This window comes from Syngnathoides biaculeatus, chromosome 16 (genome assembly GCF_019802595.1).
Source record: "Syngnathoides biaculeatus isolate LvHL_M chromosome 16, ASM1980259v1, whole genome shotgun sequence".
NCBI classification, from domain to species: Eukaryota; Metazoa; Chordata; class Actinopteri; order Syngnathiformes; family Syngnathidae; genus Syngnathoides; species Syngnathoides biaculeatus.
The window spans coordinates 13,091,694-13,107,946 of NC_084655.1; the positions used below are offsets into that span (position 1 = coordinate 13,091,694).

Genomic DNA, 16,253 nt, shown 5'->3' on the forward strand with positions numbered 1-16,253 from the left:
GACATGTTCAAATTCCAACATTTTAATGTTACAAGAGAATTATACTGGGCAGCATGTAGCAAACACTTACTCAAACCCAACACCAACACCAGAAAGATCTCAACGAAGGTGCAACCTCAGTCACGGTCAGAACAACAATATGGGGCCGCTTAACACTGTGGTAGATGCGATGTCCGCAGCGGTTGAGACACTACTTGTGGGGGGTGTGCACTGAGAAACTGCAGGCACAGTCAAGGATGGGTGAAATGGGTAGAGCACAGGGAGGATAAGGAGCTTTTTGGCTCCCCTAGACAGGCTTTGGATGGGGAAAAAAATATGCATGCTAAAGAAAAAAAAATTTCAGTCACAAAGGTGTACAGATCATTTTCGTCATTAAGTCAAACTTGAAGGCAAATCACTTTTTCACGAGGGTTCACGTTAAAAGGCCACATGGCAGCTAATGGGATGGGGGGGGGCTAACCTCTGTAAGCTAATCAGAAAAGAGGTGACCTGAATTCCATATAATTATCAAAATGACAAATCTGCTCAAAGGCTTGAGAAGTCGGTGTCCCGAGAACTCTCCAGCAAAGATGTAAAGTGACCATGCACTGCCCCCCACCAACACATTCAATACATACAGCAATGCTCTAGCTGCCCAAGGCAGATATGGTGATCATAAAAAAAGGGACAAAGCAATATGAAAAGCATACAAATAAATGGGAGTACTGATGCCTAAACAAAACATCACAATATATCATGCGTGTTTCCATCTCGATTTCCAGGATTTAATACTTAAAAGAAAACCCAATTAAAGTGGAAGTGCGAGGGCCTCCATGGACGGAGAAGACATCAGATAAGAAAAACAAATGGAAACACAGCAAGAGAGGAAAGAAAGCGGAGGAAGATGTCGGTGCAGCCGATCAAAGGCGAGTCAGTCTCTCCAGTCCTTCTTGATGGTGAGGCTCCACTCCCAGGACAGGTGGTCGTGTTTGTCGTCGTCGGTGAACTTGGACTTGATGGTGTACGTGCCGCGGGCCATCAAGCCTTTGGGCGCCTCCTCGACGGTGGTGAGGAACTCGTACTCCTCGTTTGGTTTGGGCCCATAGCTGCCCACCATGTAGTCCGATTTATCAACTGGCCGTCAGATTACATTACGTTAGATTCAACCAAATACAGCTAGACTATTACCTTGGGGGTGGAGTTGGGGGCTTACCCTTAATTCCTTTCCTGAATGACTGCTGAATGTACTTCAAACCCGACACAATCTCCTTATTAACCTGGAAAAGACATCGGACGTCAGTGCTTAGAACATAGACCGTAAGACATATTCCAGTGCCGTGCTCTCGCTCACCTTGAAGTTGATCTTTATTTTGTACTCCACGCCCTCTTTCAACACAAACGGATTGCTCTTGAAGTTGTCCAGATTTCCTAGCATAAAGAATCCAGGAAAACAAGACATTAAACCAGGGCACCTCATTTTAAAGTTAAACACATTTAGCAGATAAAAACCCACGTTACACTTCACAACTCCCAGACACAGAGAACCCCCCCCCATACATTTCTAGTTTGACATTTTCTGAATATGGGAGAACCTCCGGGGGCGCTGATGGAACTTTTCAACACTTAAATCGCTATAGTGGCGACACAAACGGAGTGGGCTGAAGCCCCCCTAAAATTGGCCTAGTGACACCAATGGTATGTTTTTTACCCATCCATCTAATTTCTTGTGCGTATCTGAGTTTGGGTTGTGGGAGCAGTAACTTTAGCACAGAAGCCCAGACTTCCCTCTCCACAACCACTTACTCCAGCTGTTCTAAGGGGATCCAGAGGAGTTCCAAAGCAAGCCGAGCCACATAGTCTTCCCAGCGTGTCCTAGCAAGTCCCCGGGGTCTCTTCCCGGGTTAGGGTTCCATCTCTAACCCTAACACCAGGGAGGCGTCCAGGTGGTATCCAAATCAGATGCACCAGCCACCTCATCCGATTCCTGTCAATGTGGAGGAGCAGCGGCTCTATTCTGCGTCCCCTACCGGATGACCCAACTTCTCACCCTCTCACTAAGGGAGAGGCCGGACACCATTTTGACTGCTTGTATCCAGGATTTTGCTCTTTCGGTCATGTGCCACATGTGAGGGTAGGAACACAGATCGATCTTCCGGCTTCGCATTCCAGCTTGGCTCCTTCTTTACCACAACGGACCCATACAACGTCTGCATGACTGCAGACGCTGCACCAATCTGCCTGTGGATCTCACGCTCCATTCTTCCCTCACTTGTGAACAAGACCAGTATATTTGAACTCCTCCTTGGGAAAGAATCTCATCCCTAACATGGAGAGCGCACCCCCTTTCCAATTGAGGACAATGGTCTCAGATTTACAGGTGCTGATTCTGATCAGTGCCCCTTCACACTCAGCTGCGAACTCTCCCGTAAGAGTTGGAAATCATGGCTTGAGGAAGCCAGCAAAACTGCAAAAAGCAGAGATCCAATACCGAGGCAACCAAACGGGACCACCTCTATGCCTCGACTATGCTTAGAAATTCTGTACATAAAAGTTAAAATACTCGCTGACAGAGGGCAGCCTTGGTCGAATCCCAAGGGGGGGGGGGAAATAAAATAATAATAATCAAAACCCCACTTGAAGAGGGGAAGGGGACCAAAAAAAAACAAACAAAAAAAAAAAACCTCAGGGTGGTTCCTCTTTCCAATTAACTTTTCCTTCATAAAGGCATCTGGGTCACGGTGCACAGAAATCTGCATTAGTTCGTCTCGAAAAGCACAATGTAGGTTTAATGTATTACTCTCATTATTAATAACAAAATTACAATAGTTATCAGGAGCAGCCTGAAAAAAACTGCACTAAAGATGCTGACCACCAGGTGGCAGTCTACATCGTGCTGTGAGAAGTCTTCTTTCTTTTCGGCTTGTCTTGTTCATAAAATAGGTGTTGGTCCACTTGTTGGAAATAAAACAACCATAAACAATATCACTTAAGCACAGAAGTATTCAGACATTGTAGAAATGTTGGCTTATAGTAATTTTTTTTTTAAAGGTTATCGTTTGAACAAGGTGCGGGAATACATCAAATTAATGTATTTACCCTTTCAATCGTAAGCGGCAAAAGACAATGTGATATCTCAAATGTTATCTTGAGCGATTACCCTCTTGTGTTGGGTGTGCGATGAAGGGTGAGTGCAACGCTGGTGCGTGCCTGTTTGCACCTGCCCCCCTTTCACATGAGGAATTTGAACGGGCAAAAGCAGCCATCACACTTCATGTCAGGTTTGGTAAATCACATTGTCATCTTTTCGCATACGCTCCCGCCAGAACACGCTAAATAAATGGTACAGGAATATGGCCTGTCTTTGCACAAAAAAAAAAAAAAAAAAGCAAATAAGACCATAACAGTTTCATATTTACCTTAGCACATCGGTTGAGGAAAATGTAAGCGCAGTGCATGTACTATAATACTGTTAAAAATCCAAATCCAACAGTTCACTAAATTAAAATAATACATCCATATGCAATTTTGTACTGGTCCAAATTAGGACTGATGAACCTCTGTACACATTTGTCCAGTCTAAACTAATTAGATAAAATGCATCTAAAGAAACAAAAAGTCAGTTGGAAGTCTTTGGTGTGAACAAAATTACAATATTACATCATTTGCATATGAAACATTGGATCTACTCACCCGTCAGATCAAGTACCAAAGGGGCTGGTGCAGCGTCACATACCAGAGTCATTCGGGTCACTTGGATATTTGGTACGTTGGGATCTACGAGGGAACAGACGACAAATCACATTTATCTTCGGTCAAATGCATTGCTGATTTAAATGGATCCAATATGTAGCAGCACAAGAAACAATGCTTGTACATCACTTACATTTGTTTTATATTTCTGGCCTAGAAGTATTTTCACAAAAATATTTACAGCACGAATGACTTTAGTATTGTTGTAACAAGTCAGCGGTCGACTGTTGTTTCAAATTTGACACTCAAATTCACGGCTGAAATAAGGACAGTAATTTCCGGCCGATAAGATGCCACCTTTTTCACACACTTTCAACCATGCGATTTATGTGGTGACACGGCTAATTTGTGGATTTTTTTTCCAACGGCCACAAGGGGGCACTCGAGCGGAAAAGGTAAGAGTGAGAACCGTGGAATATATATGCCGAGGACGTGACTTTTACCGGTTCGGTCCTGTTAGCGCTGGCGTGTCTCAGTGATTTTTACCGTTTTTTTTTTTTTTTTTTTTAAACCAGCTCTGCCAGCACGGCGCAAACGTTAGCACTGGCGCGGCGAGGCTAACACTAAACTCTCTCGTGTTCCGTTTTTGTAAATATCTTGTGTTTCAATGTGGATTTCAATGTGGGCACTTGCGGCTTTTACACAGCTGCGACGTATGTATGTACCAAATGGTATTTCCTTTACAAATGTAGTGGGTGAGGCTTATAACCAGGTGCGTTGTGTAGGCTTGGTATTACGGTATATAACATTTTTTTTGGAAATGCTTCCAAAGGTGCTCTTGATATGAAAATTTCACTAGATATTGGGAACCATCCATCAAGTAGAACAAAAAGACTCAAAAATTATTTAGTTGTTCAAAATAAATGTAATTTTAATTTCCAATCTGTGAGGTTGGACAAGAACTTATTAATAGCAACCCAAGCGTATTTTACAGTTCCTCTGGCCTCCTGGCGTGGCGGCTCTGCTGTAGAGTCTTTTTCTCTGATGCAGGTGCCTTTTTGTGAGCGGAAAAACAGCTCTGGGTCATTGTTGGCACTCTTTTTCTTCTGGGTGAGAATATTCTTATAAACAGACATGCCACCTTGGATTATGTTTGAGAACTGAAGCCAAGACTGAAACGCTACATGGCAAAGGCGGCTCCATACGCTTCTTTTATGGACCTTGAGTTTCAGATCTTTACATAAAGTTTTGATTGGTTTCAGGTCAGGTGATTGATGGGCCATGCTAGAAGCTTTTTTCCCTCCTTTGAAACCATTTGAGAACTCTCTCTGAATGATTAAAAGTTTAAATTACAACATTTGACAGGTAAATTTTGTGTGTGTGTTGTGGGGTGGAGATCTCTAACCTGCACTCACAGAGGTGCTGCCCAGTAATGCTTCCTTGTACTTGCGCAAACTTTCATCGTCTTTGTCCAGCTCCTGGATCTCCTGTAAGCTCTTCGGTGCCGGAGGTTTGTAGTTAACCCCGCAGTCAGGTTCCTCGTTGGCCGCAGCGAGCGCGGCCAGCTGTTCGGGTGTGGGCTCCGACTCCGCCATGGTAAGCTGCTCGCAGCAAACAAGTGGGAGGAGAAAACGGGAAGTGGGGGGTGGGGGGGGGTATGACAAAATAAAGAATTAAGTGATAAACATTGACCACAAGAGGAAATACAATACTTGGATTTTTGCCATTTAAGGTTAAGACGGTGTGTTACAAATCCTGGTTATTAGTTAGCTAAAGCAGTTCACAAAATGGTTTTCCAAATGGTGTTGCTGAATCAGTCTACGAGCTGCAACTTGTGGTAAGGGAAAAAATAAAAAGTTAGCAAACTACCTGTATGTTCTATTATTCATAAAAGTATGTACATAAAGTGACTGGTGGAGTTGTCCCGATCTGAAAATGTGATCGGAAATAAGGGCCGATTGAGTAATTTTGAATTTTAAACTGGTTGTATCTGCTTTTCATGCAGCAGTTTGTCTGCTCAGCATCCAAAGGGCTCTATATTGGACAGAACCTGTGCCCAAAGCTTGTGCTGCCATTCATTGTCGAGAGAAAAGGGCACAAGTCTTTATGCCAGTCCACAGTACATTAAGGGAAAAGGGGCACCAAGCAAAACATGGAAGAATTTTGCAGACAAGTCTGACAGCAGGGGGAAGCAGAAAGAAACTACAAACCAAATCCGCAAAGCCCGAAAAACGTTCTGACAACACCATCACCAAAGAGATGACAGACAGAGGTTAGCAAATGTAACTTTTAACTACATAAATTCAAAATGAAGTCTAATGAGTGTGAATTAGTTTTTGGCGAGCTAATTTACACTTCACTGGTTGCATTTGATGAGGCAATTCATCAAGAGTTTTGTATGTAGATGAGCGGAGTTGAGCACTCAAACACCAAATACGCAGCTGCATTTTTTTTTTCTTTTACACAGACGTACGTAAATGTTTACTATGGATGAAAAATGCGGACAATGCTTGTGACATCTACTGATTCTCATAATCAAAAAACTTGACCTGGACTTGTGTGTAATAATAAAAAAAAAAAAAAAAAAAAAAAAAAAAAAACTTTAAAAATAAATCGATTTCTCTTACCTACTGTCACTTTGGACCAGTTCAGCATTGACATACTACAATCTGACATTGTTGCACGAACAAACACTAAGTTAGAACAAATTATAAATTACAGGAATAGTCCTATTTTTAGTTTAAACAAAATGTATTTTCCACAACTAAAGGTGTAGTATGATGACAATAACAAAAATATGACTCTTCCCTTGTCAGTGATTTAATTTTAAAACATGAGAATCTTGGAAAAATACAACTATTATCATGAGATTACAACTTTTTATCCCTAGAAACATTTTTTTTCTTGAAAGACAACTTTATTTACTTACCTTTTTCCTCCTAAAAAATGAATTTATCATAAAATAACATTGCAAGTCGTTAAGAAATAGTTTTTACATTTTTAATTCCTATGACATTTAGTGCCACTATTAGAGGTGTGTCTAATTGGCATCTGGCTTTTGCGGGGCTTCTTGGGAAAAAGATTCTTCTGTGTAGGGGCTCCCTGGAACCCAAATGCTTGAGAATGCCTGATCTGAAAGATGATCTAAATCTTAACCCTAACCACTGCTGACACAGCTTCCAGGCAAAAATCACTGCAGCACTGTTTCTTCATATGATCCATCATCTGCAGATTGAAAACACTTATGATAAGAGAGTGCAGCCTTCAAGTGCAAGGGGGATCCACGGCTGAGATCCTCGTGAATGAGCTGCTATTTTCTCGCCTTACTCGCACACATACACTTGGGAGGCATAGTTGCCCAGCTGCATGGTCACACCAGTCACTGCTCATTAGAAGCAAGCGCACAGATACTGTGAGCAGAGATCACCGCAGCAGAACAAAAAGGTGCTTGGATGTGGATGCCACAAATAGGGATAGGGGTCTATGCAACAACTGGCCTTGATTAATGACTTGTGAAGACTAATGCTCAATCACCCATTTTTAATTAAGCCAGCCAAACAGGAAGCCAAACCCAAGGATTTATAGTACACCTACAGTATTTAGTCTCGTTCGCTCACTCTGTTCCAATCAGTTCATGGGTTGGCAAGCTTGGTCTGTTTCAGTCCCTTTTCTTACGGTAAAAAATAAATAAATCAAAACAGGAAAGTGCAGCATCACTATGAAAACACTAATGTTACACCCATTTAATCAGCCAAGAAATGGCATTTTATGATGCTCGGTTATAAGGTCATAATTTGCCGATCCGATCAAAGACGTCATTGATCGGCACTGCAAAAGACATTTACTCCACATAGCCATTGTGGACAGTACATCTGAATCCAGAAGCTAGTTTATTTTTATATAGTAGTATTTAGTTTTTTTTATGTAGTACTGTAAATATCTGACAGTTCATAAAGTTATTTAAAAAAAAATATGTCCCGTGGTATGGGAGAGAGAACGTGTAATGTCCGGATAAAGCTACAAGACAAATTTGCGTTCACGATTGAACTATGTCAGACAACTGCAATAAAGACTTGCATTAATTACAATAAAGTAATTTAACTAAATCCATTTATTTCTGTCTTGTAATTTTGATTTGACCGATTAGAATACCATATTTTCCGCACGATAAGGCGCATCTTCAATGAATGGCATATTTTAAAACTTTTTCATATATAAGGCGCAACGCATAGGATAGACAACAGTAGAGGCTGGGGTTATGTTATGCATCAATTAGATGGAGCTGCACTAAAGGTTCAATATCCATATGGTCCATATGCAAGGCACACCGGATTATAAAATAACATGATCTGAGCAGAGCAGTGATTTCCAACCTTTATAAAGGCAAGCCAAATATTTTACATTTAAAAATCTCACTGCATACCAACAAACAAATGTCACAAAAAGTACTGTAGATACATTCGTGTACTTACTGCCATCTAATAGAAGACCATTAGTTCTGTCTGTCACTAAGCCTCTCTGGCATAAATAGATGAACATTTTTTGTAAATATATATTTTTAAGCAATTAAATATGGACAGGCCACCTAAATAACCATTGCTCCATCTTGAGATCAGATCGGTATATATATATATATATATATATATATATATATATATATATACACACACACACATATATATACACACACACACACTTTTTTTTTTAAACTCACTGATCAGGCCTCAAAAAAACTGAACATGCAAAGCAGCGGTGTCAAACTAATTTTTGTTGCGGGCCACATTGTAGTTATGATTTCCCTAAGAGGGTTGTTATGACTCTGAAACCATGAAAATCTTTCGCCTCATCATATTCACACATGAAATTTATGAGCTACTTTTTGAATCAGAAATCAAGCGTAATGGGTTTTTTAACTATTGCCGATGTTTGGGCACACAATAATCCTTGCAATATCGCAACGTTATCATCTATGACATGACAATTTGAAATTTTGGGACAGATTATAACTCAAATCACGGAAGTTGATACTCAATTTGCCTTCGTGGGCCACCCAAAATCATGCAGCAGGCCGGATCTGGCCCCCGGGCCTTGAGTTTGACACCGGTAATGTAAAGCCTAAAAAACACCGCTCCTAAAATCAGTGTGGATAAAAAAGATGAATCTACTTGTTGTACATGTGTACATAAAAGTGCAGAGAAACCATTAGAGCTTGTCAACACCTGCAGCAACCAGGAGGCAGCTGGTTGCCTGTTTCTCATAACACATAATCGGTCTGGTTTTTGTCTTGTTCTGCCACCATATCAGTACTGTTCATCCACTTGAATGTTGCTATTCTTGAGCAACGGAGGAAAAGTGACATCCATAAATGTATTACAGCTATAACAGTAAACTGCAGCACCAATTGTCACTTTATAGACATTTTTTTCCCCAACACAGGACTAAAATAGACTCCGCCCTCTCATGCCCAATCATCTGCGATAAGTTGTATGAGGAAATAACTCAATCGTTCACATATCTCACAGAATTCAGGCATGAGGCCAGGCTCCAAGAGGCTTAAAGTGCCAAGTTATGCGGTCTAAGGTCAACACAACAAACCCCAATCTTTTCATTATAACTTTGTTGGACTGATTGCAAATGACTAAACTTCACCAAAATTGTAGTTAAATGTTGAAAAATATCTCTTGGTGAGGTAACAAACCATAAAAATGTAAAGTCAAACAAAAACCTCTGCACAATCTCCGCCAAAGTAAAACCTGAGACTTTTTACATTGAGGTGACAGTCGTAAATCACAGGGCAGCGAAGAGAGGGTTGCAAAACTCAATGTCAGCCATGCATAGTCACGTATTAGTCAAGTAGGACCTGCGTTTCCTCACAGGGCCTCTGTGCTTCCATTTAAAAAAAAGTCATTGCCTCTCTGCCAATAGCTTGCAATGACTGCTCAACTGTTTGTTGTTGTAGAGCGAAACAAAGAAACAGGAAAATAAGGCCGGAAAACACCGTGGCACCATAATATTCAGCAAGGAGCAAACATCGGGTGGTTTGTCTCACTTCCTCTTGCATGGGCCTACGATACGCAAGGTTATGTACTACATACCAGAGTAACCAGACTATAACTACAACTAACAGATTAACAGCCATTTTTAATTATTTGAATGACACCAAATCTAGAACTAAATATTGAATGAAAACTGAAAACTTTGATGCAATATCTGGCCCACGTTAATTGATATTTCAAAAAGTATGATCCAAATCAAATAATACTGGCTGATGGTCAACTATGTATTCAATAAACATCCTTAAGAGAACTTTAGGAAAGATGACGACTACAAATCTCCTACTCCCTCTCTCCTGCAGCCATTTTGGAGACTATTTATCATAGGACTCCAATTTCAAATAGCTTCTCATGAAATTGATTACACAGGACCCGGAATAATATTTGAATGGATTTCATGGGGCCCTTTTGCCTTTTTCGGCAAAATAGACCAAAGAAAAGTATGCTTGTGGCTGCTTGCGTATAAGTGCCAAGTCCACTTGTTATCTCGGCAGTATAGAAAAGATTAAAAACCGGGATAATTACATGTTGTAAGTCATGGATGCTGTTAATCAAAACAGCACATATTCTGTCTTTAAGCAAACTTTTTAAAATCCAAATCCAAACAACTGTGTATGTTACATAAAATGAACCTTGTGGCCTTGTATTACTCCTAAATCATCATCATGCATATCAGCACAATAAAGATAATCCAGAAGTAAAATGGATTAGCTGTAACAACATCATCATGGCAGTCATTATGATACAAATTCTTCCAGATTGAAACTGCACACACAACACAACCTCATCTAACTGGCTGCAGGGAGTGCTCATTGTAACCCCGCTGAGACTATTCCTCAGTCATGAGATCATCCCAGCTAATACAGGCTCATATTGTTGACCCTCATCATGCAAACACCTGGCAGCGGTGAGCACCCTCCACAGAGATAACGTACCTTCTTGAGCGGTAAAACATTTTAAATTTGCAACACCACTGTAGAGATTGAGATTACAGTTAATGGGATTATGCCCAAAGCAGCATTGAACGACATGATCGGGAAGTACATGGCTAAAGAGGATTCTCTTGATGGGAATTATCAGTGTCATCAAGAGAACTGATTTCTTGTCTGCATGTGTTGACGATCACACTATTTTCTTAAAAAAAAAAAAAAAAAAAAAAAAATAATAATAATTGCAAGTATTTGGCAAAGCACAAATTGATTATTCTTTGACATCTGAATTTCACCCACTGTGTACTCATTCTATTAGTAGTTGCAATGAGTGCTTTTGACATTTACATAAATTTAAAGACAATATTAAATGTTTAGTCTCAGCACACTGTACTTAAGGCTATATTCATTTTAAGCGTCGGAAATTTGTTTTTTTCTTCCGCAAATTATTCCAAAAAGAGTCCGGGTGCTGTTTTAAGAGAGGCAAGAGCAGCAAATCCAATCCCCAGATGCAGAAAGTGGCAAAAAGAAGCAAAACGGTGTTCTAACCAATGAGGTGATGGTACTTGCCCACATGACACTCTGTGTCAGTGTGCGAAACTCATTCATGGAGGTCAGCGTAAACACCGTCCACTACAGCAATACTGAAGGGCTCAAATTGGTCAGTGCTGGGAAATACTTTTGGATGACACATTAAACTGTGGAGAAGTCCTTCTTCAGACACAGAATCACTGGAGTGGAATCCAAATCATTTGCAAACAGTATCAAGTGAAAAGGCCACATAATAAACTTGATGCTGAAGTTTTCAAATGTGTGTGAGAATTGAGCACAAATAGTGACCAGTGTATTCCACTCAGAAATACACTTTTTATATCCACTGTACTGTGGCATTATTGACAGCCCTACTAGCTTTTGATGATATGCTTTTAACTGACCAAGGCATGTTTAATTCGATAGACAAATTAAACACAGCTCTAATAAATGGACACTAGGAATTCAGAGATGTTCGTAATTACAGGCATCCATTGCCCACCCAATTCAGGAACATAGATGCCTTTAGGCATACAATAAATTCACCATTTAGTTCTCTACTTCAGAGACCGTATAGTCGTGCTGTTTCTCTAAACGATAATGTCGGGCATAGATAATGCAGAAAACAAAAGGCCATCAAGTTCAAGTTTTAGACTATAAAATGGATGGATGCAAACACCATTGCAACATCATGTCACAACGCCAATGAGCATTTGTGCTTCGTTGAAGTTACACAAACACCGCTTAACTGACGAGCGCTTGATAATTCACATGTTCAACTGTTAAACCACACCAGCCAAAGCACAATTTATTGTCTTTAACTTTCTACCAGTATGCGAGCCAACTTGAATTTTTATATGAACTCTTTACAGTTTCATGTGAAAGAAGGCAACATCGAGTTCTTCATACTTGGAGTTAAGCACTGGCACACAAGTAATGAGGAAGTGTTGCTGTAAGAGCTTTTCTAGAACTGATGCAATACAGCGGAAGTCGAGTGAGAGACCCAAAGATTTAAAAAAAAAAAAAGCAAAAAACTGAAGTTATCCAATCAAAAGGGAAGAAGGAAAAGGTGTGATGTACAAGCTTGTTTTAACTGATAAAAAGTACCAGCTCAGCGATCAAAGTTAATCCTATTGTATATTTTAGCCATCGTGAAAGTGATCAGACAGACCTCCCATCAATGCATATGGACATCAGACATATATGACTCGCAGACAAAAAGAACCAAAAGATGACTATTGCAGGAAGGATCAGAACAAACAGAAGCTTTATAAATAAAAGCAGAGAAATCCCTGCAGGCAGTGGCAGGAGGTTGAGACAGAATGGGATAGCAAGGTGGCCAGCGGAAAGGTCACCGACTGACTCCCAACTAAGTAGCCCATCGCCCACACCAAAAGCCCCCACAGCGTCCTTACTCACTCGGGGGGCCTGCCCATGGTCCAGCTTGCTCTTGTGTTTTTCACTTGGGCCCACACTAAGTCTTTGACTTCGAGTGCGTGTGGCATTAAACAGGTATGACATGGTTCGGTGAGTGAGCGAACAAGATTGGAGTTGGCTATTGTAAGGTTAACTGCTGCCTTTTTACTAGCTAAACGTTAGCTAGTCTACGTATTGAGTGGGTGGCCATAGCTGCTCATGTATAAATCTGGAGTGTTAATTTTGTTACAATTTGTTTAGTATAGTGTCTGAAAGTGTATTGGCAACTGTGTCGTTCCTTGACCACTTTTTGAGGCACACATCATTGAATTACAGTGTTGGCGATCGTTAACATGCTGTTATGGTATGTTAGGTAGTTCTTCTTTGTAGTAGAAACACTGCAGAATGTCATCTTTTTAAGTGTGCAACGATCCCAAACTTCTTACCCCTGCCTTGTGACCATCATGCCAATTTACTTCTACACGGTGGGGAAAAATTATGACACCCAAAATTTGAGGGAGATTGCGTGTATAACTAGATTACTCAAATCGTTTTAACCCTAGTTGATAAGCAGATCAGGAAAATTTCAGTGCACTGTCATGTTTATTTCAAGTAATAAGTAGAAGTGAAACCCAAGTCTAACTAAACAATGTAACATTTAATCTTGTATATTTCGTTATATATGTGTTTTCACTGCCTCGTGTCGGTGATAGAAGATTTACAAGCAATTTGGCAATGTGGGCATGCTGATTATTTCATTGTTCAGTCAATGTATTGTAAACATAGCCATGTTGGATATGTCTCACGTGAAATGAAAAAAAAAATGGCTATTTAAAATTATAAATTGGCACTTGGAGCTTCTGTGTAAACCCAGCATATAAGGGTTGGCTGTCATTCATGATCAGTAAGACACAAGCGTAGGTTACAAAAATGTACTATTTAATTTCAATATTGTCAGATGATCGGTCTCATTTGGAAAGGGCGTGGTCCCAAAGTACACAGCAGACGTTACTAAGGTCATACAATTGGGAATTTGAGCAATATATATATTTTTTAAGTAACACAAAAGCATGTCGGTCAAAATGTCATCATTTGAAGACTTCAGCCCACTGCTAACATTAGCTGCTGTCCGCTTTCCACTGCTGTCATAAGACAAAAGTTGATATTTTCAAACAGTGTTTGACTGAGAATTTGAGGTTCAGACATATAAATAAGGCACAAGCATACTCCATACGGCTGTATTTGAAATAAAATATATCGTGTGACATGATGGCAACTCCTAATCGCTGAAGCAGGGTAGAAACAGAAGGAAGGATTTGGAATAATCACCCATCAGCCACAATCACTTGGAGCACATTTGATCCACGCAGGGGTGATGTTCACACGCTTAACTACAATAAGAGTGCTTTTTAAAAAGTGATTCAAATGTTGACGTTTGGTGTGAGCCATGCATGGGAATCCATATATTCAAACGAGAAAGGGGTGGAAAAAAAAAGTTGAGCTCCAGTAAGTTGCATGGAATCTTCCAGTAAAGCCCACATCAGTCTACATTTAAAAAAAAAAAAAGTTGCTTTCTTTTTAAGCGTTTGTGGATCAACTACTCTAATCACCTCTTACATTAAATATCTTTGTATATTGATATGAACAATCGACGGGAAATGACCGATTTCGTACTCCGGTCAGATTTCAAACCCGGAAATCAAATGCAAAAAGCAGTATAAGCCACGCCAAAGAACCACGGAATTAAGAATACTTGCCAAACAATGGAAAAGATAATCAACTCGGAAAACACACTCAAAAGTCTACAATGCAAAATCAAATGTTCATTTAAACGTCCCTGGATTGGGAAGTTGATCTTTGCCCAACTAAATGCTCTTTTTTGGGAGGTTTTCTGGATGAGCTGTAACATACTTCCTCTTTCAAGGTGTACCAAAAAAACTGTTCGCTCGTCGTACAAAACGACTTAATGAAGAGTTTGTCGAATATTTCATAGAATCTTACCGTTTTACCTCGAAAAAAATGAAGAGGATAGTGCGCAGGGTGGCGAAACGGTCTCAAGTGAAGAGAACAAGTGACACGGGGAAAAAGGGTGAGGATTCCCGCGAATAGGCCAAACGACATCCGGTAAACTACCACCCAAATAAAAGCGAGTAAAAATGTTGGTCCTCGTGGGTAAAAAAAGAAAAGTTGCCATGCAAATGTAATTCACGGTGTATTTCTTTTTATTTGTATCCATATTTCTAGGGAAACAGTGAATTTAAATTAAAAAATAGGAAAATGGCTCAAACACGGATTTTTTAAAAACAACATTATTTTTGCGTATAAATATTATGCTAAAAGCACTCATTTAACTCATTCACTTGAAACTAGTAGAAAAATACGTAGACTGAAAGGGGACTTATAATAATTACTCACATCCCACATTGTTAACTTGGCCCAACAACAATAAAAACACACTAAATAGTTTTCCTTTGCAATAATGATAATGAAAAACATAACTTTCTATTTGTGCAGTTGGTTCACAGAATGTAGGTTCAAATCGGATCAACCTGCCCGTGTGGTGCAGGGCGTACCCTGCTTTCGACCATAGTCAGCGGCACATCCGCGAGCCCACTGGGGATGAGTGGGACAGAGATTGGATGGACAATTTTCTAATGGTAAAAAAAAACTGAAAACCTTATTAATGTGAGATTTTTTTTGTCAAGTACTCGAGACGCCCAGCCCGTGACTGGATACTGCCAAGTGCTTCGATACGTCACAGTGGCCGCCATATTAAAGCGGTTTTGCCCGATCAGTACGTTAGTGTGGCGCCAATGTACTTTTTAAAGAACTAATACTACTTTTTACATTTACGTGGTTGCCAATCATTGTTTTTTTTTCAACTATTTATGGTTATCAACAAGGTACAACAAAACTCCGTCAAACTAATTACCTAAACTACTAACCCGGCTGCAGACAGCGGCATCATTGCTTGACAAATGACTGCGGCAAGATGGCGGAAAGCTACACGTAAGTTCCCGACTTTGAATGAGTAACGTAAAAATACCTTTAACAGGAAGTGGTTCGTGCCAACAGCGTGAGGAAGAATGCTTCTCCCCACCCTTCTCGACCACTCAAACAAAATTGTTAGAACTGTAATCGTACCAGGTAGAATAAGAAATTGTAACGGGACAAAAAACACACCAACTTTTCAGTAATATTTTAGTTATGACACCCAGCAACAATGATCACCAGCAACATAGGATGAAATTGTTTGTGAGAATTTGGGACAACAAAGCAAAACATTACAATATTCACCCGCAACAGGGGCCCAAGAAATCCACAATCCAACATGGTTCTTCAGCGCATAATGCGTATGTTTTAGTTTCGTAATTTACGAGAGGACACATTTGAGCTTGCTCGTCTTAATTCCGGACGATAACGGCTGCATAGTGACACCTAGTGCCAGAGCTGTAGTACAATAGGTCGGACGATTTATTTCTGTACTCATACATTGAACAAAATGTATTAACCCCTGCCTTTCCGGGCAGGGGTTGCAAATTTGCAACAGGTTTCATATAATCGAAAATTTCATGTCCAGAGTATCATTTTCTGAAAGTATCAGATTTTTCACTCTGCAAAGTGGACTATTTGGTTCAGTGTGTTAAACTGTACA

At 40.1% G+C, this 16,253-nt stretch overlaps 1 protein-coding gene across 4 annotated transcripts; it reads right to left on the bottom strand.

Annotated features, from left to right (window-relative positions):
- Positions 1-6: 6 nt before the first annotated feature.
- LOC133513927 (rho GDP-dissociation inhibitor 1-like) lies at positions 7-15,592 on the bottom strand. 4 transcript variants are annotated; one of them, XM_061845024.1, is made up of 6 exons: positions 15,544-15,592; positions 5,075-5,270; positions 3,670-3,753; positions 1,331-1,407; positions 1,193-1,256; positions 7-1,113 (listed from the first exon to the last, which is right to left on the bottom strand). In XM_061845024.1, the coding sequence occupies exons 2-6, from the start codon at positions 5,262-5,264 to the stop codon at positions 911-913; spliced, it is 618 nt and encodes a 205-aa protein (XP_061701008.1). In that variant the 5' UTR covers positions 5,265-5,270; positions 15,544-15,592; the 3' UTR covers positions 7-910. The 4 variants fall into 4 exon arrangements, with proteins under 4 accessions (XP_061701008.1, XP_061701007.1, XP_061701005.1 ...); XM_061845023.1 differs by having other exon boundaries at positions 15,531-15,553; XM_061845021.1 differs by lacking the exon at positions 15,544-15,592 and adding an exon at positions 14,600-14,756.
- Between the last annotated feature and the right edge of the window lie 661 nt (positions 15,593-16,253).

What these genes read in the sequence shown, in the direction of transcription:
- LOC133513927 (XM_061845021.1), bottom strand. Translation starts at nt 14,719, where the DNA reads ATGTCGTTTGGCCTATTCGCGGGAATCCTCACCCTTTTTCCCCGTGTC. An exon ending in TTTGGTACTTGATCTGACGG is followed by an intron (nt 1,408 to 3,669) that starts GTGAGTAGATCC and finishes TCTTTATGCTAG; the next exon opens with GAAATCTGGACAACTTCAAG. An exon ending in AAATAAAGATCAACTTCAAG is followed by an intron (nt 1,257 to 1,330) that starts GTGAGCGAGAGC and finishes TGTCTTTTCCAG; the next exon opens with GTTAATAAGGAGATTGTGTC.